Below are 22,969 nucleotides of genomic sequence, written 5' to 3' on the forward strand. Positions count from 1 at the left end.
TTTGGAGGCCATCTGTCCACTCGATCATCAAACACCGTGTTGAAATCTCCGCCCCATACGAGCTCTGCTGAGGGAAACAACGTCAGCCACTGATTTACCCTATTTTCTATTGTTGAAAAAATTATGTTATTGAGGAGTTTAGTGTCGTCACGTTCATCACCTGTCGGTCGTGTTTGGTCGCGTGACGTCACGCCGCAGTGTGTTCTGGGAGTTCCGCCATCACTGTTGGCAGCGGTTTGTTGTGGTGCAGCTCAGTCCTCAGCCTCTCTGCTCTCGGACACGATGGGAGGAAGAAACTGCTGCGTGAAGAGCTGCCGCCGCAGGTCGCACGACCGCCACGGAAGGAGGCTCCCGGGCGGCCTCACCTTCCACTGTTTCCCGGCCTGGAGGAGGAACGAGGGCAGTCAGACGGCGGAGCTGACGAAGAGGAGGAGGGAGGCCTGGGTGGCTGCTGTCGGCCGCAGCGACATCACGTTCAGCCACATCCCCACCTCCATGAGGGTGTGCTCCAGACACTTCCCCTCCGGTGAGATCAACCCCGAGGAAAACATAAAGCCTGAGAGGAAACCGAGCGTCAGGTTCAGCTAGCTAACACACACACACACACACAGGCTAACAAAACAGCAGGGTCGGTCCCACTTCCGGCTCGTTCTGTAGTTTGTAACAACAGGTGAGGTGTTCCTATTAATATGTCCACCCCCTATAAGATAAATGGACGCCTCACTGAAGCTGTCGAAGATCAACAGTGAAACAAGGTGGTTGTTTAACGTCCATGTTAACGGATGTTGTTTCTGATCTGTCGCCCACAGAGAGCTGAACAGAGGTTTCTTTGTAGCTAACCCGGAAGTTAGCATCTCTCTGGTTCCTCTGGTTCTTACTGCACAATTACTCTCCAGGTTTTCTATAAACTGATCAATGTACGAGTTGTAAAGTCAGAGTCAGAACAGTGTGTAACTAAAGTGGCCTGTGAAGACGGACTAGTGAGCAGATGAGTCTCCGTGTTCGCTGTGAGGACGTTTAATGTCCCGACAACCTCTGTAGCCTCATTCAGACACTTGTTAGCAACTGCTAACTGTTTTTAACACATGAAGAGCTTTATAATTAAACTGTGGACATTTAATGAATAAAACATGTAAATATGTTCAGTGGTAACAAACAGACGTTGAGAGGAGGGAACCGGAAGTGCTAACATGCTCACTGAGTTCCGGTTCAGGACCACAGACTTCACTGTGTGTTGATGATATTCTGCTTTTCTCTCTTTTACATCATGTTTGACATTCGGACTGTTGGTCGGACAAAACAAGACATTTTAAAACATCGCCTGCGACTCTGTTTCTTTTTTGTACGTTAAACGATTAATTTCCAAACTTTGATGAAGGCAGTGTCTGAGATCAACACCTGTTGTGTTCGCAGGTAAACCAGCCTATGAAATGTTGGAGTCGGATCCAGACTGGGTGCCATCGCTGCTGATGGGTCACAGTGAAGGAGACAGCAGACATACAGAGCGTCTCCTCCTGACTGAGCAGTCAGCGAGACAGAGGAAGAAACGACGATGGACCGCAGAGACGAGAGCGCCGTGTGTGTCCACACGTCCTCTGAGAGCATCGGAGGCAGCAGGAGGAGGTGAGACGGACTTTAGCCTGTGATGAAAGTAGAGATGGGACCGATCTGATCAGATATCGTACTAATGTCACCGATCCACTTTCTGATCCAGATTCCATAGTCTGATGTTTTTATGTCCTGAGTGATGATGAGTCTGTGAGCAGTTCAGGAGGCTTAAATGAAAGGAAAATGCCTTTTTAACCATTTTAGATCACATTCACAGACATGTTGTGCACTTATTTAACAATACTCGCTCACATGCATCCCGGGCGAGTGTCGAATAAAGTACTACTCGACTGAAGTGGAAGGAGATATACAAATATGTTGTGTTGCAGGTCCAGCGAGGCGAGCTGTTCCTCCCTGGAGAGACGTTAAGTCTCTGCTGCAGTCAGTTCTTCAGCGTCAGACAGACATCAACAAGACGCCCGGAGACCAGACACACAAACCTCCTGCTGCTGTGAAGAAGACGGACCTCAGCTTCAGAGTGAGACTGAAACAAACGCTTTCACTTTAAAGACCAGTTCTCTGTGGTTGAAATTGATGTTTGACTCAAACACTACGATGAACCAACGGGTCGAATATTCGTTTCAGGATTTCTTCAGAGACGCTCTCGAGGCTTCTCTGGATGCCTCCAGCAGGTCCAGGGCCCTTTCAGCCCAACAGACCTCCGTCACCGAGGAGTATAAAGTGGAGCTAAACTTTAAACTTCCACCTCTGACGGAGGAGAAGCAGCCGAGTGAAGAGTCCCCGTCTTCCTCCTCCTGTGTGAACTGCGTCAGACTGCAGAGGAGGATCATGGAGCTGCAGGAGAAGCTGTCACATCTCCCAGGAGAAGAGGAGGACACGGAGCGCTCGCCTGTCTTCAACCAGACTCCACTCCAACCACCAGACCAGGACCTGCAGAGTCCTGAGAGAGTCCACATGGAGCTGGAAGAGCCTGAATGTGAGTTTCAGGACATTAAAGACGAAAAAATTAAAGAGTCTCAAGATCACAGTCAGATGGTGTTATTGCTTTATTGTCAAGTCTTTCTGTTTGATTATTTCACTTCAGTTCAGTCAGTCGGGCTGACGATGTCTGTTCTACAAACCTTCAGGTCTTGTTTACATGTTTACAGATATTTTATACAGATATTTTACAAAACAGATATTTTTCCTCTTTATACACAAAAACGATTCCAAACACTCGAACAAGCACGCCAGGCCAGTAGGTGGCGATAAAGTCGACAACACCATACGTCAAATATCAGAGAAGAGCATTTTGAGCACTCACAGCAAACTTCTTTTCTTTGGTGGTAGTAAAATCTCAAACAGAAAATAGTGACCAGTTATTTATTTATGGTTGTTGGACTCATATTTCTTCACTTTTATTTATTAAACACCTCCCTGGCACACGGGCCGCAGTGCTGACCACATGTCAACAAACCAGTAGTCCGCCATTGTTGTTGTTGTTGTTGTTGTTCAGCCACATGCATGTTACACAAAACAACAACGGGCATGTGTGAATTGAGGTGATGATGTCATCGTTTCCCAAACACTCCGTTTTCCATCCACACGGATACACAGAAACCAGATGTTTGAAAAAACTGCACCTCAGAAGGATTTTTCAGAAATCTGTTCTTAGTTTGTGTGAGAACGAGGAATTAAAATGTTAATACAACAGTTAATGTGGGTTGTAACATATTTCAGTCACATTCTTATGATCCAGAAACAGTTGTGTTCTGCTCTGATGAAGGTGCCGTCCCAGGTTAAAAGTCTGCATGTCTTCACAGGGATGGAGCCTCTCTCACCTCCTCAGTGGGTCCTCCATGCAGTCGATCAGGGCGAAGACTTGGCCGTAAAGTCAACTCACAGCAGCCCTGCGGTCGCTCAGGAAGACTCACCAAAGCATAGGCTTCGCCGGCCTCCTCGCTTCAGGAAATCCTGGCTGAAAATGTTCTGGTTCCTTCACTATTCGACGGCCCTCGATCAGATGTGGTGTCACGTGTGCCGCCTCCACGCAGACAAGACGCATCAGAACCTGAATTTAATCAAAGGCTCCCAGACGTTTAAGCTCGATGGCATCAAGAAACACAGCAAGAGTAAATACCATAAAGAAAATGTTGAGCGCCACATGCTGCAAGTGTGTAACCAGAAGCTGTGAGGCCTCACACTTACATCCTTCAGAACACAGAACCCAGTGTCTGATCACAGACAAGTTCAGATACCGCGTTACAAAAGTCTTAAAGTAAATCTCCTCCAGCTGAACACAACACGTCTCATCAGGCTAACGGATGCTTCCTCCAGTGACCCGCAGATCGTTCGCCTCCGCCATCAGGGAGGATGATTCAATCCCGAAGATCCACAAAGAACATTGTGTTGTTTTTCTTCCCTGTTTTAGTTCAAAACATTCAAAAAATGAGCGAATGCTATGAACAGAGTGAAGAAACAGCAGTGTGGACGTCCTGTCAGAGACGTCTCTGTTCTGTTGGAGAAAGTGTCTTCTGTGTTTACCCTGTTCAGAAGAGTCGGTGTCCACTTTATTAGGTGCAGCTACAACAGTCAGCTGTTAGTGGAAGAGTTGTATTAAAGGTATCAACAAACGAATGTCTGAATAAGTGTGTAACTGTGTCACAGTGAATGTGTCCTTTCCTGTCTCCTTGTTAAAAATCTATTCTTGCCTCTCGTGCTATCTCACTGATGTCATGTGGAAATACGACATTTACTGAACATTTATATTTTATTTTTATTAACGTGACTGGTGGAATGCATTGAATGTATGAAAATAACATTCCTGTGTTTTAAATATGTTATCTTGTCTTTTTTTTTTTAAATCAAACATCATTTAATAGATAATAGAAAACCTCCAGGGCTTCGTGTGCAGTAAGACACTTTATTATTAACAGTCTGGATCTTTACTCATTTCTGTCAGCGGCAGACGTTTCTAGAGTCTCTAATGTAAAAGATGAAACACTAATAAGACTGGGACGGTATCAGCGCCCCTCACATTCATGTTTATATGTGTAATCTGTGTTGAGATGTAGTGGAGTAGAAGTATCAAGTTACATAAAGTACTTCAAAATGCAGTTTATTCACAGTACCTGAGTATATTTCCAGACGAGACACGATATCTTTACTGAGCTTTTACAACACGAGGCTACAACTCTGAGGTACTGGTACTTAAATATTTAGATGTTCTGCATTACTTCTGCTCCATTACTCTTTTTAGAGGCACATGTTATTTTTACTCCACTACATGTTTGATAACTTTAGTTACTAGTTACTTTACAGATTACATTTTTAAATTAATGTATTTGTCAATCAGATTAAAAAAAACACTGATTTTGATCATCAGAAAATATCTATGATCTACTTTTACTTTTGATACTTTTGTAATATTTTAACACGATATCTCCTCTTTTACTCGAGTATGAATACTTTCTACATAGTAAAGTTCTGGATGCAGGACCGGACTAGTAATAGATTATTTTTGCAGTATATAATATAATAACATAATCAGTATAATGTGTTTGTTAAGTTACTTCCACTCTTTGGAGGAAAATATTTTATTGTTACTTGTTTGATAACTTTAGTTACTAGTTACTTTACAGATTACATGCTGCATCAGAGCCATTTTGACACTTTCGTAATATTGTAGCAGATATCTTTACTTTTACTCGAGTATGAGTACTTTCTGCAGAGTAACGTCCAGGCTGCAGGACTGTGTGTCTATAATAATATCATCAGTACAATGTGTCTGGACCGAACCAGGCGGAACCAGCTGGTTCCTGTCAGACTGAGCTCTGGACTCAAATTCACACTGTTAACTTTAATTTCTGCGGATTCGCTTTCTTCCGTCCTCCATGTCATTTCCTGTGATAAAAAATGGTGGTCCAGGCTCGAGGAGGCGACTGAGTCGCTGCAAAAATTAACGGGAAACTTTGAGTCTTCTGTCCGCGGCGGAACCAGCGGCCGGGCTCGGTGCTCGGCGGCCCGGGAGGCTGCACGGTCCGGCTTCACCCGGGAGAGAGGGTCCGTGTCCCCGCCGCGTCTCTGCACAAGGTGGGTCTGTCAGTAGCCACTGTGGCCAGCGAAAATGGCTTCCGAAAACAGCAGGCAGATTGCCAGTTGTCTGCAGACCGACAGCGAGCAGAGAGCGAGCAGGGAAAGCGTGGCGCAGATTAAAACTCAGCGATAGTTCGCCTCTAACCCGCTAATCTCCCGGATTAACCGATGACACGGACACTAGAAGTTAAAGACAACTTTAGTTTGTTGTCCAGAGAGACTGAAGACAGACTGAGTTTCATTCCTCTGATGGAGCAAACATGAAAACAGTCAGAGGCCCTGAACGTCTCACAGACTGACAGACACCCTGAACGTGTCACAGACTGACAGACACCCTGAACGTGTCACAGACTGACAGACACCCTGAACGTGTCACAGACTGACAGACACCCTGAACGTGTCACAGACTGACAGACACCCTGAACGTGTCACAGACTGACAGACACCCTGAACGTGTCACAGACTGACAGACACCCTGAACGTGTCACAGACAGACTGACACCCTGAACGTGTCACAGACTGACAGACACCCTGAACGTGTCACAGACTGACAGACACCCTGAACGTGTCACAGACTGACATCATGTTAATGGATCAGAGCTGAAACTGGATCTGTGTTTTCACTGCTGCTCCAATAAGACAAGAAATGTAAACATTCACCTGGTTTCACTGTTTTTCACTAATTTAACATATTTTGGAGACAAATCCAGAAATGAAGAACATATTGTGCTGATGAATGAGAAGAAGTGTTGATACCAGCTGAGTCCAACACACAGATGTAAAAATGACTTTAACAAAGTAAAGCAGAGCCGAGTCTCATGAAGACGTTCATGTGTTTCAAACATGAACACAACAACAGTCAGACCTGCTGATCCATCACAGACCTGCTGATCCATCACAGACCTGCTGATCCATCACAGACCTGCTGATCCATCACAGACCTGCTGACACATCACAGACCATCACAGACCTGCTGACACATCACAGACCATCACAGACCTGCTGACACATCACAGACCTGCTGACACATCACAGACCATCACAGACCTGCTGACACATCACAGACCTGCTGATCCATCACAGACCTGCTGACACATCACAGACCTGCTGATCCATCACAGACCTGCTGATCCATCACAGACCTGCTGACACATCACAGACCATCACAGACCTGCTGACACATCACAGACCTGCTGACACATCACAGACCTGCTGACACATCACAGACCTGCTGATCCATCACAGACCTGCTGACACATCACAGACCTGCTGATCCATCACAGACCTGCTGATCCATCACAGACCATCACAGACCTGCTGATCCATCACAGACCATCACAGACCTGCAGGGACTCTTCACTGACACCAGGACTTTATTTTAAATACTTTTTATACCTTTAAATAATTAATATTAACTTGTACCAGAATATTTAAGAGTATTTTTACTCAAGTAATTATCTGAATACTTCCTCCACCTCTGCATGACTCATAGTCATCGGATCCATTTTTAAAATAAAGATATGAAATATAAATCATGATGTTCTGGAGGACTGAAGCCAGGAGTTCACCGATACTGTAGTTCTGAGTTCAGAAGAAGTGATGAGACAACATGTTTTAATCAATATCGATCAATATCGATCAGCATGCACAGATGCATCAGTACTCTGAGACTATCTGATGTGTCCACTGTGAGGCAGGGTTATTACAGACTGTGTGTTGTCGTCCTGCAGTAACAGACTGTGTGTTGTCGTCCTGCAGTAACAGACTGTGTGTTGACCTGCAGTAACAGACTGTGTGTTGACCTGCAGTAACAGACTGTGTGTTGTTGACCTGCAGTAACAGACTGTGTGTTGTCGTCCTGCAGTAACAGACTGTGTGTTGTCGTCCTGCAGTAACAGACTGTGTGTTGTTGACCTGCAGTAACAGACTGTGTGTTGTCGTCCTGCAGTAACAGACTGTGTGTTGTCGTCCTGCAGTAACAGACTGTGTGTTGACCTGCAGTAACAGACTGTGTGTTGTCGTCCTGCAGTAACAGACTGTGTGTTGTCGTCCTGCAGTAACAGACTGTGTGTTGTCGTCCTGCAGTAACAGACTGTGTGTTGACCTGCAGTAACAGACTGTGTGTTGTCGTCCTGCAGTAACAGACTGTGTGTTGACCTGCAGTAACAGACTGTGTGTTGTCGTCCTGCAGTAACAGACTGTGTGTTGTCGTCCTGCAGTAACAGACTGTGTGTTGTCGACCTGCAGTAACAGACTGTGTGTTGTCGTCCTGCAGTAACAGACTGTGTGTTGACCTGCAGTAACAGACTGTGTGTTGTCGTCCTGCAGTAACAGACTGTGTGTTGACCTGCAGTAACAGACTGTGTGTTGTCATCCTGCAGTAACAGACTGTGTGTTGTCGTCCTGCAGTAACAGACTGTGTGTTGTCGACCTGCAGTAACAGACTGTGTGTTGTCGACCTGCAGTAACAGACTGTGTGTTGACCTGCAGTAACAGACTGTGTGTTGTCGTCCTGCAGTAACAGACTGTGTGTTGACCTGCAGTAACAGACTGTGTGTTGTCGTCCTGCAGTAACAGACTGTGTGTTGTCGTCCTGCAGTAACAGACTGTGTGTTGTCGTCCTGCAGTAACAGACTGTGTGTTGTCGTCCTGCAGTAACAGACTGTGTGTTGTCGTCCTGCAGTAACAGACTGTGTGTTGACCTGCAGTAACAGACTGTGTGTTGTCGTCCTGCAGTAACAGACTGTGTGTTGTCGTCCTGCAGTAACAGACTGTGTGTTGACCTGCAGTAACAGACTGTGTGTTGTCATCCTGCAGTAACAGACTGTGTGTTGTCGTCCTGCAGTAACAGACTGTGTGTTGTCGACCTGCAGTAACAGACTGTGTGTTGTCGACCTGCAGTAACAGACTGTGTGTTGACCTGCAGTAACAGACTGTGTGTTGTCGTCCTGCAGTAACAGACTGTGTGTTGACCTGCAGTAACAGACTGTGTGTTGTCGTCCTGCAGTAACAGACTGTGTGTTGTCGTCCTGCAGTAACAGACTGTGTGTTGACCTGCAGTAACAGACTGTGTGTTGTCGTCCTGCAGTAACAGACTGTGTGTTGTCGTCCTGCAGTAACAGACTGTGTGTTGTCGTCCTGCAGTAACAGACTGTGTGTTGTCGTCCTGCAGTAACAGACTGTGTGTTGTCGTCCTGCAGTAACAGACTGTGTGTTGTCGTCCTGCAGAGGTTGTGAAGTGAACATGGTTCCAACATGAGCGAGCAGTCGTTGGACCTCTGGTGTAAGTTCTTCTTCACTTCTTCTCTCAGTGCCATGCTAACAGTGATGTTCGGAGCTAAATGCTAACATCTGTATGCTAACATGCTGATGTATAATGTTCACCATCTTCCTTCAGTGTATGCATGCTAACATTAGCTAATTAGCAGTTATCTCAACAAGGCTGCTCAGACGTTGTTTCCATCCGTCCTGTATATTTTCTGATCAGTACTGAAGATTTAAAAACAGAATCCTGAAATGTAACGTTGACGCTCTGCAAACATCTGATATTTGTCCTCCAGTCTGTGAGGACTGTCAGGACTATTTCCAGAAGGAGTGTCCTACCCACGGGCCCCCGCTGTTCGTCCCTGATACACCTGCGGCCCCAGGGTTGGCCAACAGGGCGGCGCTCACTGTCCCATCAGGCCTGGAGGTCTTCACCGAGGGAGACGAGGTAGATGTTCGCTGCGTGGATCCAAACATCCCCAAGGGGGCGCTGTTCGGACCGTACGAGGGAGAGCTGGTGTCCAAGGACAAATCCTCTGGCTTCTTTTCCTGGATAGTAAGTTCAACCAGTAAAGAACAGGTCCAGACCAGTTCCAGTCACAGTTTCCAGCTGAAGCTGATCAGGTCCAGTTCTGAACCAGTTTTCTGTTTGTCTGTTCCAGATTGTTGACTTTAACAACACGTATCAATCCATCGATGGCAGCGATGAGACCAAAGCCAACTGGATGAGGTAACGCTTTCCATCAAACTGTGCACTGATCATCTAGAGCCGGGTAGACAGTCGGTGCAGATCCAGACCTTCTGGAGGAATAAACACCTGAAGTCACATCAGATTCTGCTCTGATCCGGAGCTCAGAGATTACTTTTTAACTTGTGTGATTAAAAAATGGAAGACCTAATTTTCCCAGTGACTTGTCATGGATTGATGTTTGTGATCTGCAGGTTTGTCCGGACTTCATCCGAGGAGAGCGACAGGAACCTGACGGCGTTTCAGCATCATAGAAACATCTACTTCAGAGTGTGTCGCACGCTGGCAGCAGGAGAGAAACTGAGGGTGTGGTACAGCGACGACTACATCCGACAGCTTCACTGCGTCTCTCAGCGGAGCATCGACCACAACCTGGACACAGGTGAGCTGGTCTCAAGTGAGCTGGACTCAGGTGGGCTGGACTCAGGTGGGCTGGACTCAGGTGGGCTGGACTCAGGTGAGCCCGACTCAGGTGGGCTGGACTCAGGTGGGCTGGACTCAGGTGGGCTGGATTCAGGTGAGCTGGACTCAGGTGGGCTGGACTCAGGTGGGCTGGACTCAGGTGAGCTGGACTCAGGTGGGCTGAGCTATTGTTTCGTTGAGAGTGGGATGATGAGTTCTTCTGACAGAGAGCAGCTCATTTAAACGAAAGAAAAACAGAAGAAATTAGAAGTAATTAATGGATTTTAACTTGTGTGATAGCGGACGATCGATGTGTCTTTTTCAGGGCCGACACCGAGTTTTAGAAATGAAGGAAACTGAAAACTGATATTTGGGATCGATATTCATTTACAGTAAAAGTGAAACTCTGTGTCAGTGATGAAATGAACCAAAGTACAATTTACTCAAGTTCTGTTCTTAAGTGTTTTCACTTCCTGCTGCTTTATACTTCCTCACCACTACATTTATTTGATACATTTAGTTACTAGTTACTTTACAGATTCAGATTACTCTGTTTATAGGATATTAACTGTGATGTGTAACCAATCAGATAGTGTTGTGGGCGGGACGTTGTGTGAGAGGAAGCTGCATCACAGCTAAAGTAGCACATTTTTAAATTAGTTTATTAATCAACAATCTGACATCAAATCAGCGACACTGATAATCAGAAAAATTTATGCTCTACTTTATAACAGCGGCAACTAATACCCCATCATTATTATTATTATTATTATTATTATTATTTAAAACACTTTTTATTGTTGTTTTTAAAATACATAATATCTTTATTATGAAATGAATAACTTCACTGTTCGACACTACGTGAGGAAAGCAGCATCTGAACCCACTGCTGAAGATCAAACTGTGGCTGAAGACCAAGCTGTGACTGACAGACAGTGTTCGTTCCTGCGGCGCCTCACTGTACGGTGGAGCTTCAGGTCTGATGTCACTGTTAAATTAATAATTATACATCATATATTATATTTTTGAACATGTTTTGAACGAACACTGAACGAGTTGCATTTAAATATTGCATGAATTTAATTTAATCAGTTATTTAATTTATTCACATCGACTCAACATGAAAGAAAAACTTTGTACTGAACTAACGTCACAGAATTAGTCACATTATTCTCTTTGATTCATCTCAACTGGGTTTGTAATTGTAACTTAGACAGAACACGACAGTAATGGAAGAAGTACTCAAATTATTTACTCAAGTGTAAAATGTACTTGGTTACTTTCCATCACTGGTTCAGGTTCAATTCCTTTTTCGAGTTGTTGTTATTTTGGAGACCGGTGGATCTCCAGCAGGTGGCGCTGCTGTCACACTGTGTCATTAAATCAGCCCTTCAGTGTTGGAGGAAGTATTCACCTCCTGTACTCCAGTAAAAGTACTAATACTGCACTGTGAACATACTCAGTTACAAGTTAAAGTCCTGCATTCAAATAGGTCAAAGTCTGTACAGCTGATATAATAAGGAAAATGGTCCCTTTGCCACTATATAATACACTACATCATTAGATTAATTATTATTATTATTATTGTTATATGACATTTAATAAGAATGTGGAGACTCGTCATTGGTTTCACAATCTCATAATTCCAGTTTTGTTATTTCAGGAAAATAGTGAATTTTCTTCCTTAATGTTTTTACATATGGAGATAAATTATATGTGATAATAACATTAATAATAGTATTATTTATGTAGCAAATGTCAAAACAAAATTACAACGTGCTTTATAATAAAAACGAAGACAAAGGAAACCGCCCTATGAGAACTGGATTTGGCCCCAGTAACCCGCAACCCGCAATCCCCTGAAAGGGGGGATAAAGCGGCAACACCTCCGCGACCCTCACGGAAAAAGCGGTAGATAATGAACTGAACTGAACAAAGGAAACTGTTTCCAGGGGACACTAAAAAGTGATGCACACGGCTGGGACATGCTTAATTTGCTTTTGACTACTTGAAACACAGGCGTCCTCTCGCTGCCGGCTGCTGCAGGCGTAGTTCAGGTGGATGACCAGCGAGAGAAACAGTGATGGCGTCTCCTCCAGATGTTAGCGTAGCAGAGTTTACTTCACTGTCTCTCCTCTGACTACAGGAAGAGCTTGATTTATCTGTGTTTTCTGAACGTGTCCGCTCTCTTCCAAACTGTTTCTCGTGACTCTTGGAGTTCTTGAAGTCAGCTTTCTGTTGGTGCTGTTAGGAAACGATAGAAAAATGTCTACGTGCAGCGTTTCTGTGTTTCTTTGTGTTTTATTACTTTGCAGCATTTCTCTGAATGCTGCACGTCGTCCAGTCAGTGAAGATGTTTTATGTGCTTGTGTTTTCTTGAGCCTGTCGTCACACTGACTGCATGATCAACCTTTGCTGGTAGTTCAGTTAATGAGCTGGGAGACGCAGCCCATCAGTTTGAAAGTTCAGATTTATGTTTGTACATTTGTACATAATCTGCTCCATGTGCTGACGGGTGTTTGTCATTTCACTTGACATACAGCAGGTTCTGGGAAGCCGGCGGTCCTGCCCAACGCTCAGAAGGACTTTAAGTCTCCGTGTCTGCAGTCAGCTCTTCAGGGCAAACCCAGCGAAGAGCCAGACGGCCAGCCTCCCGCCAAGAGGAAGAAGATCGACCTCATCTTCAAAGACGTCCTGGAGGCGTCTCTAGAGGACTCCAGCAAGTCCAGGTCCCAGTGCTCCCTCCCCAGTGAGTGTAAATCGGCAGCGCTCGGGTCGGGCTTTAATTCTTCTGAACGCAGCTTTAACGTTCCCAACCTGAAGGTGGAGGAGAAAGAGGAGGAGAACGAGAACAGTGAGGAACCCTCCACCTCCTTCTGCCCCAACTGTGTCAAACTGAAGAGGAGGATCCTGGAGCTGGAGGAGGAGCTGTCCCGTCTCAGAGGAGAGCAGGGGGACACCGCTGGTCCACCCATGTCTGAGCAGACCCAACTGGACCGGGCCCCGCCCCACCCTGAGCAGGGCCCCATCGAAGATTTCCACGGTATGTTCAGAAAAACTGTGGTTGGACCCAAAGTTCAGACCGAGAGCTTCATTTCTGCTTCTTCTGTTGTAGGATTTCATTGTGTCATCCTGTTTTCTTCAGTTCCTGGTCAGCTCGTCTGTATGTAACTGTTTATTGGTTGTGTTGACAGAAGTGTAACCTGTGAGCCTCGGCAGAGTGTTTCTACTCTGAATAAAGAGGTTTGATGTGACTTTTTTTCACCTGGTCTGTAAAAATGATAAAAATAGGACAGGTCATTAAAAAATATCAATAATTGTCGATATCGGCCGATATGAATCTATCGTCCAGGCTAATGTTGACTGTCGATGGATTTTGAACTGCTGGTAGATAAAGTCAGAGGGTCACCAGCGTTCCTTCAGGTCATCCTGAGGGGACATGAACGTCTCTCATGACAAACCTGTCTGTGTTTGATGATGCTAATTATTGATGGATCACCATCATTAGTAATAATTCTGTTGGAACATGAATATTTGAACAGACCTTCGTGATAATTCATTCAGTAGTTTTGGAGATGCATTTTATTTTAAATGACTTGTTGAATGTTTTTCTTTGCAGGGATGGAGCCTCTGACTCCCACTCAGGTGGTTCTGGATGAAGACGACCAGGATGTGGACTCGGCTGATGAGTCGATCGCTGCAGATCTTGTGATTTCTCCAGAAGACCCGTCGAAGCTTTCCTCAGCAGGAGGCCGACGGATTCGCCGCTTCAAGCAGGAGTGGCTGAAAAAGTTCTGGTTTCTTCGCTACTCGCCAACCCTCAACGAGATGTGGTGCCACGTCTGCCGCCAGTACACCGTCCAGTCATCTCGAACCTCTGCCTTCATCATCGGCTCCAAGCAGTTTAAGATCCACACCATCAAGCTCCACAGCCAGAGCAACCTCCACAAGAAGTGTCTGCAGCTGTACAAGCTGCGCATGCATCCAGAAAAGACCGAGGAGATGTGCAAGAACATGATGCTGCTGTTCAACGCAGCGTACCACCTGGCCCTCGAGGGACGGCCCTTCTCCGACTTCCGTCCACTGGCGGAGCTTCTGAAGAGGTGTGAGCTCAAAGTGGTGGACCAGTACATGAATGAAGGAGACTGTCAGATCCTCATCCACCACATCGCCCGCGCTGTAAAAGAAGACCTGGCTGAGAAGATGCGCCTGTCTCCCTTCCTCAGTGTCATATTGGATGCCCAAAACGATGACCTGTTCTCGGACATGGTGGCGGTCTACGTCCAGTTCATTACCAATGAGGGCTCTCCAAACACAGAGTTCCTGTCCTTGCAGAGACTGAGCATGGCCAGTGTGGATGGATATCTCCAGGCGGTGGATCGTGCCTTCGGTGTCCTGGGCCTCAGGTTTCAGGACTTGCTGGTGGTGGGTCTGGGAGTAGACGGCACCAACATCTCTTCAGGAATGAGAGCTAACCTGTACATAGCCGTACAAAAGACTTACCCTTGGATCCTCTGCTTTCCTATCATGATCCATCGGCCTCATCTGGAGGTGCTGGATGCCATCAGTGGGAAGGAGCTGTCCTGCCTGGAGGATCTGGAAAACAACCTCAAGCAGCTCCTCAGTTTCTACCGCTACTCCCCTCGCATGATGGCTGAGCTGCGGTCCACAGCTCCGACACTGTCAGAGGAGACCGAGTTCCTCGGGGACATCAGAGCCATTCGATGGATCATAGGAGAGCCAAATGTCCTGAACGCACTCATCAAAGATTACCTGGAGGTTGTCACCCATCTTAAGGACATCAGCAGCCAGACACAGAGGGCTGACGCTGCAGCCATCGCCCTCACCCTCCTCCAGTTCCTCATGGACTATCAGTCAGTAAAGCTCATCTACTTCCTTCTAGACATCATAGCTGTTCTCTCACGGTTAGCCTTCACTTTCCAGGGAGAGTACCTGCTGGTGTCACAAGTGGAAGCCAAGATAGAGGAGGCCATTCTGGAGATCGGCCAGTTGGTGGACTCCCCCGGAGAGTATCTGCAGGAGTTTGAGGAAAATTTCCGTGAAAGTTTCAACGGCGTTGCTCTGAAGAATCTGCGCGTTGCAGAGTCCAAGTTTCAGTCCATCCGAGAAAAAATCTGCAACAGGAGCCAGGGCATCCTGTCTCAGAGGCTGGACCTGCAGAGCCGCTCTTTTGCCAAAGCCTGCAAGGTCCTTGACCTGTCCACCTGGCCGGACAACCGTGAGGACCTACAAATTTACGGAGAGGAAGAAATCCAGATTATATTCAGCCATTTGGAGTCCATCCCCTCTGGGGGTCAGGAGGGCTCCCAGGCCAGGACAGAGGCCAGGGGCAGTCTGGTGGTGGAGTGGAAGGATCTGAAAGCAGACTACTACAGTATGAATGGTTTTAAAGAGGTCATCAGTCACATCTGCAGGTACAAGCAGCGTTTTCCTCTGCTGAACCGGATTGTGCAGGTTGTCAGGGTCCAGCCCACTTCCACAACCTGCTGTGATAAAGGCAGAAGTTCTCTACAGAAGATGTGTAAAAACAACCGTTCCCGGCTGACTCTGGAGCAGATGAACGACCTGCTGACCGTGGCGGTTAACGGACCGGCCATCTCCGGCTTTGATGGGAAGCGAGCTTTGGACAGCTGGTTCGAGGAGAAGTCCGGCAGCAGTTACTCTCTGTCAGCTGAGGTGTTGAACAGGATGTCAGCTGCTGATCCAAAGTCTGTCCTGCACAGCGTTGACGTCAACACAGAGTTCTACCCCGACATATAACAGGCCGAGGAAAACACTTAACAACACACTAACACTAACACGGTGAGGCAGCATTGACCCGAACTACCAACCAGGGTACATTTACCCAAAGACACACTCCTCAGTTACCTGAGGGTGTCTCATGATATATATCTTCATATTGCATCACACAAATATCTCAACACGATTACAGATTTGTAGGAAGCTGATCTTAAATATAGTTATTGTCACAATAACTTCCCCACTGTGGCAGTCTGACTGCACAACACATGCTTCAGATTGCAGCTGAGTCAGGTGTAGGTTCATTCAGACTGCAGAAAAACAGCAACAGCTGAAAGTAAAGACACTTTCATTATCTTGTTTCTGCCATTTCAAATGGCACTGAGCCTAAATATTAACATGTCCTGTATGTCTGATACACACAGTGTTTCTCCACAGTGAAATAATCTTAAACAAAACCATAAAGCCATCCCACCTATCAAAGGGGTATGATAACGGGGCGCTTAACCCGTCTGATCAGGCTGTCGGGGTACATTAGACAACAATTACCCCCCCGAACAAACCTGTCTTAGATACATTCAGCTGAATGGACGGACTACAGAGCAGGCCTGTCAGGCAAAGCTCAGGGATTCAGGGGCCCCTGTGCTTCACATGCAAAGCAAACAACTACAAAGAACTTACGACACAAAACAACCACAAAGAGACGCAAACAACCACAAAGAGACACAAAACAACCACAAAGAGACGCAAAACAACCACAAAGAGACGCAAAACAACCACAAAGGGACGCAAAACAACCGCAAAGAGACGCAAAACAACCGCAAAGACACGTAAAACAACCGCAAAGAGACGCAAAACAGCCACAAAGAGACGCAAAACAGCCACAAAGAGACACAAAACAACCACAAAGAGACACAAAACAACCACAAAGTACAACAACTACAACAACAAAGAGACACAGGGAGGCAAAATGAAAGATGATAAATGACAACAAGACAAAGATACCAACAGCAGCTACACACTGAGCTGGTGTGTGTGTGTGTGTGTGTGTGTGTGTGTGTGTGTCCAGTGGCCCGCTGTGTCCTCATCCATCCATGTTCAGCTGAAATCTTCTCTGACTGGATTCTTTCATTGATGAGCATTGGCACACTGAGAACCACTCAGTGGCCCCGCACTCCTTATATACATATACATATATATATATATATATATATATATACATATATGTATATATATATATATATAATGTGTGTGTATATATATATATATATATATAATGTGTATATATATATATATAATGTGTATATATATATATACATATATGTATACATATATATATACATATATATATATGTATATATATGTATACATATATATATATATATATATATTATATATATGTATATATATATATATATATTATATATATATATATATATACACACATATATATAAAATAATGAGGCACTTGTTGGCAGAATAAAAGTCAGTTATTCATGAGAACAATCAGTGTCAGAATTACAGTCTGTGCTATCGAGCCGCTCTGCTTCAGCTTATTTGCCAATGAGATATTCAGTGTAGTGCCTGACAATGAAGCTGGAGTGTGAGGATGTTTAAAGGCTTTATATTTCCATTATAAGTGCAGCTGCTTCACACTGTATATATTGTATATCTGTATATATTGTAAATGCTTTTGAGCCTGTTTTTAAGGAGAGTATTTTTCTCTTGAATGTGACGATTGTGCCAAAATGATCGAATGCAAGAACCGAAAGAAAAAGGTGCTATCCTGCTATGCCAGACCGTATTTTGCCATATTTGTTTAGATGTTTACTGCGAGTGATAAATCTGACGTATGCTGTTTTTCACTGATGCATCAGCTTCATGTTTACGTGTTTCTAGCACAGTAACTTCAGTCTTGGCCAAAGCTCAGGCTTCAGTAATTCAAATACGTTTTAAAAACTGCATGATGATAGTAAACCGTTTCTCTTAGTGCACATTTAAGTAGTTTTTTAATCATTATTACTGTTAAGATTCTTGTATTTAAGGCTGAAATAAATGTAAAATGGTGGCGATACAGTGAGCTGAGGCAGGCAGACTTTATTTTATTCTTTTAACTACGTTTTTTGTAAAATTTGCTTTGTGTCCTTACGTTAAAGGGTTAAAAAAGTGTCACGTCTGTGTGTTCAGTCTGCGTTCATGTCATGTGATTTGGACCATAACGCGGCTTATTATAATAAGGACAACAGTATCTCCCAATTTATAGAAAGAACTAAAGAAAATGTCAACTGAGTACAAAAACCAGTAAAACAGTTCAATATCAATACTGATAGAAAAACATCAGCTCATTTTAAGGGTCTTCACTTTCTTTGTATCGGTTTTCAAACAGGTAACACAGTAAAGTCAGCTCATTAAGGATGTTTATATAAAGTGTAATCATCATTACACAAGTCAGAATTCCCCGTTCGTCTCATTCTGCTCATGGCATGAACACAGGCGGACACAGAGAGGGGAGCTGCTTAGCTTAGCTTAGCTTAGCTTAACATAAAGACTGGAAGAAGGGGGAATCAGCTAGCCTGACCTGCACCAAAGCTCAAAAATATGCCACCGAACACCTCCAAAGATCTTTATAATATCTGTGTAACATCTGTATCTCTTTATTCTGCACACAAGTGGAATTATTTACAGTTTGTGGCTTTACAGGATTTTAAAGTTTGGACAGAGCCGAGCGAGCTGTTTCCGACCCAGCGCCAGAATAAATGTTTCTGCAAATCACAGATACGTTGAAACTTTGTTTCTTATGTGACGTCACTGTGTTTATTCTCTGGTCAGGTTTAGGCACAAAATCCACTTGGTTGGTTTCAGAAAACATATTTTGTCTTTAAAAACCTGCTTCTGTCTCCACAAACACGGCTGGAAAATGTCCCGACGTCTCGTTAAAAACATCCGCTGGTTTCAGGCCGACAGATGTTGAAGCGCAGTCTCAAACTGTGGTCACTGGCTTCTCAGCTGTAACGCCCTTCACCTCCAGTACACTGTAAAAAATATCTGGTTTTAATGGAATAATCTGTTTATTTCACAGATTTTCCCTGAAAAACGCAAAAATGTCAACAAAATTACAAAAATAGAATTTGAATTTACACGTTTAATGTGAAATAACATGAAAAAACTCACTTTGAATAAACACAATTCCTTTTTCATACGTTTTTTCCCACATAAATAAATTAACAAAGTTTTGTTTTTATTGTAAATGTTTTGTCAGTTTTAATGCTGTAATAATGTTTATTAAAGTTGATTTTTGTGTCAAATAATGGCGCTTTGTGATGGCGTCCGACCCGACCTACGATGAGCTGGGAAAGAGACTCAAAAATCTACTTTTCTCACAAATAGCACCTTTAAATAAGATAAAATTAGTGACCATTAAAATAAGTATTGGTTCTGTAGTCACATGTACAAGTATTGTGTAGTTACATAGATTTGTTTGTTAATTAACAGACGTCATCAGATTTCACATCATAAACTAATAACAGCACTGTTGTACAGCCTGATTATTTATATTAAAACCATATTAAACTGTCTTTAAAGGTAAGTTCATTGTTTTTATGTGTAAATATTAATTAAACGTCCAACAAATAAATGAGATCGGATGTAAAATTAAAGCAAAACATTTATTTTAATTTGTTTTTTTACCAGATTTTTTACAGCGTCTGAAGATCAGCTGACGAACACGTGGTGTGAACCTGATTTGACACATTTGATCTGCAGAAACATTAACTGCCAACATTTCATCCCGGCCACCGTCTCCCCCGTTTCCAGGCTTTATGCTAAGCTAAGCTAACTGCCTCCATACTGCGTATCTAGCTTTCAGCAACAAGGTAAATAAATGTATTTTTGTTTTAGTATCTCTTCATGTTCGCTTTTTGATGAGCTCTTTAGTTTCAGCCGCAGATTAAACCTGTAAGCCTTTGATTTCTTTACGTAGCGAGCACGTGTGTATCGTCTGCATGCTGCTGTGAAGCTGACCAGCTGATGATGATGTGCAGCGTTTATAAAGACACATTTCATTTCAATCCAACATCATTGGACTAAAGAATGGAAGTTTTCGTGCGACGCCTTTAACTGTTTTACCGGCCGGTCATGTTTGCACCGATGTTTGGCTGATTGTAATCTGACTCCAGAGCTTTAAATTATTGATGTGAGCTGAGCTGTGAGCTTCTTCACTGCTGGATGTGATTTTATGTTACAGTTCAACCAAAACATTTGTGTTGACTTGATTTCTCTGTTCGCTGTTTTCTCTTTCAAATGTTTTAAAAATACACTTTAAAACACATTTTATCTGAAGTCGTTTTTTCAGCCATCTTGAATGAATGCTGCTGTCTCAGCTGGATGGTGACGCAGCAGTGAGCAGCTCATAATCCTTCAGTTTGTTTTCAAACATTAATATCTTCACTAGTTTTCACATCACATGTTGTAAAACTTTATTAATTCTGACACGTATTGTAAACCTTCAGCAACAACTATTTAAATGAACACATGTTGTAAACGATCCTCCGGGTCTCTGTGATCAGGATAAAGTTCAACCCAAACCAGTGAGGATGAGACGCTGGTGAGGCCCAGAGTCGACATGCAGCCAACATGATGACATTCGGCTCAAATGTCACAACTTACAGTGTTTGGAGACCAGCTGGACAATTTTACAAGGTCCATCAATTTATTAGACATTTTTACATGAATTTTATGAGAAAATCCCGAGCTAGCGTGGGGACGACCCTGAGCCTGCTCACTGACACCAGCAGGTCTGAGAGCTTATGTTGCAAAAACATGTTGTATAAGTTTGTCCGAGTTGTAAATCTTACATTTATGTATTTCCCCTGAATGTTTACCATTTAGCCAGTGAAGCTCTGGAGCCATTAAATCATTATGCTTTACCAGTGCATAGGCTGTAATCCTTAATGACTGAAACACACAGACAGTTTACACAATTACAAGACAAACTTAACATTACAAAGACGCTGACAAACATTAATAAACAGCTAACTGAATATGTACCATATGTAAGATACTGAACCCCAAACTGCTCCTGATGTGCTGGTCGGCACCTTGCATGGCAGCCAGCGCCCTCAGTGTATGAATGTATGTATGAGTTACTGTAAGTCGCTTTGGACGAAAGCGTCTGTAAATGCTGTAAATGTCTGCAGTGTATCATGGATGTACAGACAACTTTCACTGGAGAAAACTTAAACACACGAAGGTTCTCGGGGAGTTCTGCAGATTTATTCACTTGTGATTCTGAGAAAGTCTCACTGAATCTAAAAACAGCCTGATGTGTACCATCTGTGTTTTGAGTAATGGCTTTAAAATGTTGGACTTTTCCTTTAATAAAGAGTCTCTGTAGCGTCCAGGCTTCAGAGGAGCTCAGCAGGAGGTGAAGGGAGTCAGGATGCAAACGCTGGCTGGATCAGAGGTCGGGGTCCGGGTTGACTTCAGTCTCCAGGAGACGGAGCGTGAAAAGATTTTCACCAGAGAACAAACAGTCTCCTGCCAAGTTTAACAGCCACTTGGACTCGAGTCTAAAGAAAAGGAAGGAAATCTGTCAACAAACAGAAGCTAAAGCAGGACAGGAAGGGATGTGACAGCCCATAATACTCTGAATATTTCATGTAAGAGGAGCCAGAACTGAGCTGTTCAGCAGTGATCTGCTGCTGCTGCTGCTCAGTGTGTCAGAAAGTGAATGGACGCTGGCTGATGGTGAAACTGTGAACTCTTTGTCTGCTAACGAGGCTGAATCAAACCATCTTTGTCCGCAGCAGTCTGCTCGTCTGTCGGTCACCAGAGTCTGCAGCGGCCTCGAGTCCGACGTCACCTTCGATCACACTTCACTCCACAAACATGAGGACTTATGTTTAATAACTGAGACTGGGGGGGTGACAGGAGGAGGGAGGCAGGCTGTCCATGACGGGACGGTGGGGAAGTCTCAGATTTAAAAATATCAAATAAATCAGATGTTAAAGGTCAAAGTTAGTCTTCAGATTGTCACATGAACCAGAACAAGATGACTTTGAGAAGTGAAGGTGAAGATGTGTGAAATCCCTCCTCTTCACCAGGAAGTGTCTCCACAGCTGAGATTGTTCCTGATTGGCTGCCTGCCATCCAATCAAACCAGCTGACAGCATTTGACGTGGAGAGCCTCCCCTCAGCGGGGGTAAGTAAAAAAAACAAATCAGTAAAAATTTACAGAAATATCTTAATTCAACGGCGTCATGTTGAAATAAGATAAATGAACCTGTGATCACAAGCTTTGTTTTCAGTGGCGTCCTCTTGAGATAACAAAGATATTTTCTTGAGATAACAGCTTTATTTATCTCGTTATGTTGCGATAACAACGCTGGATTCCTCGAGATAAATGAACCTGTGATCACAAGCTTTGTTTTCAGTGGCGTCCTCTTGAGATAACAAAGATATTTTCTTGTGATAACAGCTTTATTTATCTCGGTATGTTGCGATAACAATGCTGGATTCCTCGAGATAAATGAACCTGTGATCACAAGAAAACAAAAGGTGGTTCCCTCTGACAGCTTCCTGTTTATTACATCAGCAGTCAAACAGGTGTGTGTGACGTCATCCACACACAGGTGACAAGTGTCGCAGCTGATTTGATCTTAAATCAGATCAGTGAGGTTCAGTTATGGATCAGTCTCATTTATTTATACACACACAGTCTTTTTAACAGCCGCCAGTGTGGTACTTTGTTTTCCCTCTGCTAACGAAATATAAACATATTTTAAAAACAAAAACAAACGAAACAATAAAATGTACATTAGAAGCAGGTGGCAGAGGACAAACGGCGACAGGAGAAGAGAAGCAACGTTTTGGTGTCTTTACTCTGAGACCCAGTTCTCTTTGTGTTGGACTGAAGATTGTTTGACAGTCGTGTAAATGTTTTTAGGTTTTTAACTTTACTCAGTGTGATGAAAAATATGAAAGGCGTCCTGATGGAGAAGTGGGGGAAAGGGAACAAACAAATAAACGATAGTGTCGATATCTCTGGTTAACAGTCCTGGTGTGTATCTGTCAGTCCGGCTCCACTGCGGACTGCAGGAAAGTGAAGTAGTTTAAATGAAAAAACTAATGTTTGGACAAAAGGCGTCCGTGCAG

General features: G+C 44.0%; 2 protein-coding genes across 3 annotated transcripts; both read left to right on the plus strand.

The window, feature by feature from the left end:
• The first annotated feature begins 212 nt into the window (after positions 1-212).
• On the plus strand, positions 213-4,384 carry LOC141001603 (uncharacterized). The gene is made up of 5 exons (XM_073472730.1): positions 213-526; positions 1,414-1,623; positions 1,938-2,086; positions 2,194-2,545; positions 3,372-4,384. Exons 1-5 carry the CDS (start codon positions 283-285, stop codon positions 3,740-3,742), a joined length of 1,326 nt encoding a protein of 441 aa, XP_073328831.1. The 5' UTR covers positions 213-282; the 3' UTR covers positions 3,743-4,384.
• Positions 4,385-5,430: 1,046 nt separating this feature from the next.
• On the plus strand, positions 5,431-16,983 carry prdm11 (PR domain containing 11). Of its 2 annotated transcripts, none has more exons than XM_073472751.1 (7): positions 5,431-5,640; positions 8,844-8,926; positions 9,204-9,463; positions 9,570-9,637; positions 9,850-10,037; positions 12,600-13,100; positions 13,677-16,983. In XM_073472751.1, the coding sequence occupies exons 2-7, from the start codon at positions 8,899-8,901 to the stop codon at positions 15,836-15,838; spliced, it is 3,207 nt and encodes a 1,068-aa protein (XP_073328852.1). In that variant the 5' UTR covers positions 5,431-5,640; positions 8,844-8,898; the 3' UTR covers positions 15,839-16,983. The 2 variants fall into 2 exon arrangements, with proteins under 2 accessions (XP_073328852.1, XP_073328851.1); XM_073472750.1 differs by having other exon boundaries at positions 8,872-8,926.
• The last annotated feature ends 5,986 nt before the right edge of the window (positions 16,984-22,969 follow it).

The sequence above is a fragment of the Pagrus major genome, chromosome 8 (genome assembly GCF_040436345.1).
Source record: "Pagrus major chromosome 8, Pma_NU_1.0".
Lineage (NCBI taxonomy): Eukaryota > Metazoa > Chordata > Actinopteri > Spariformes > Sparidae > Pagrus > Pagrus major.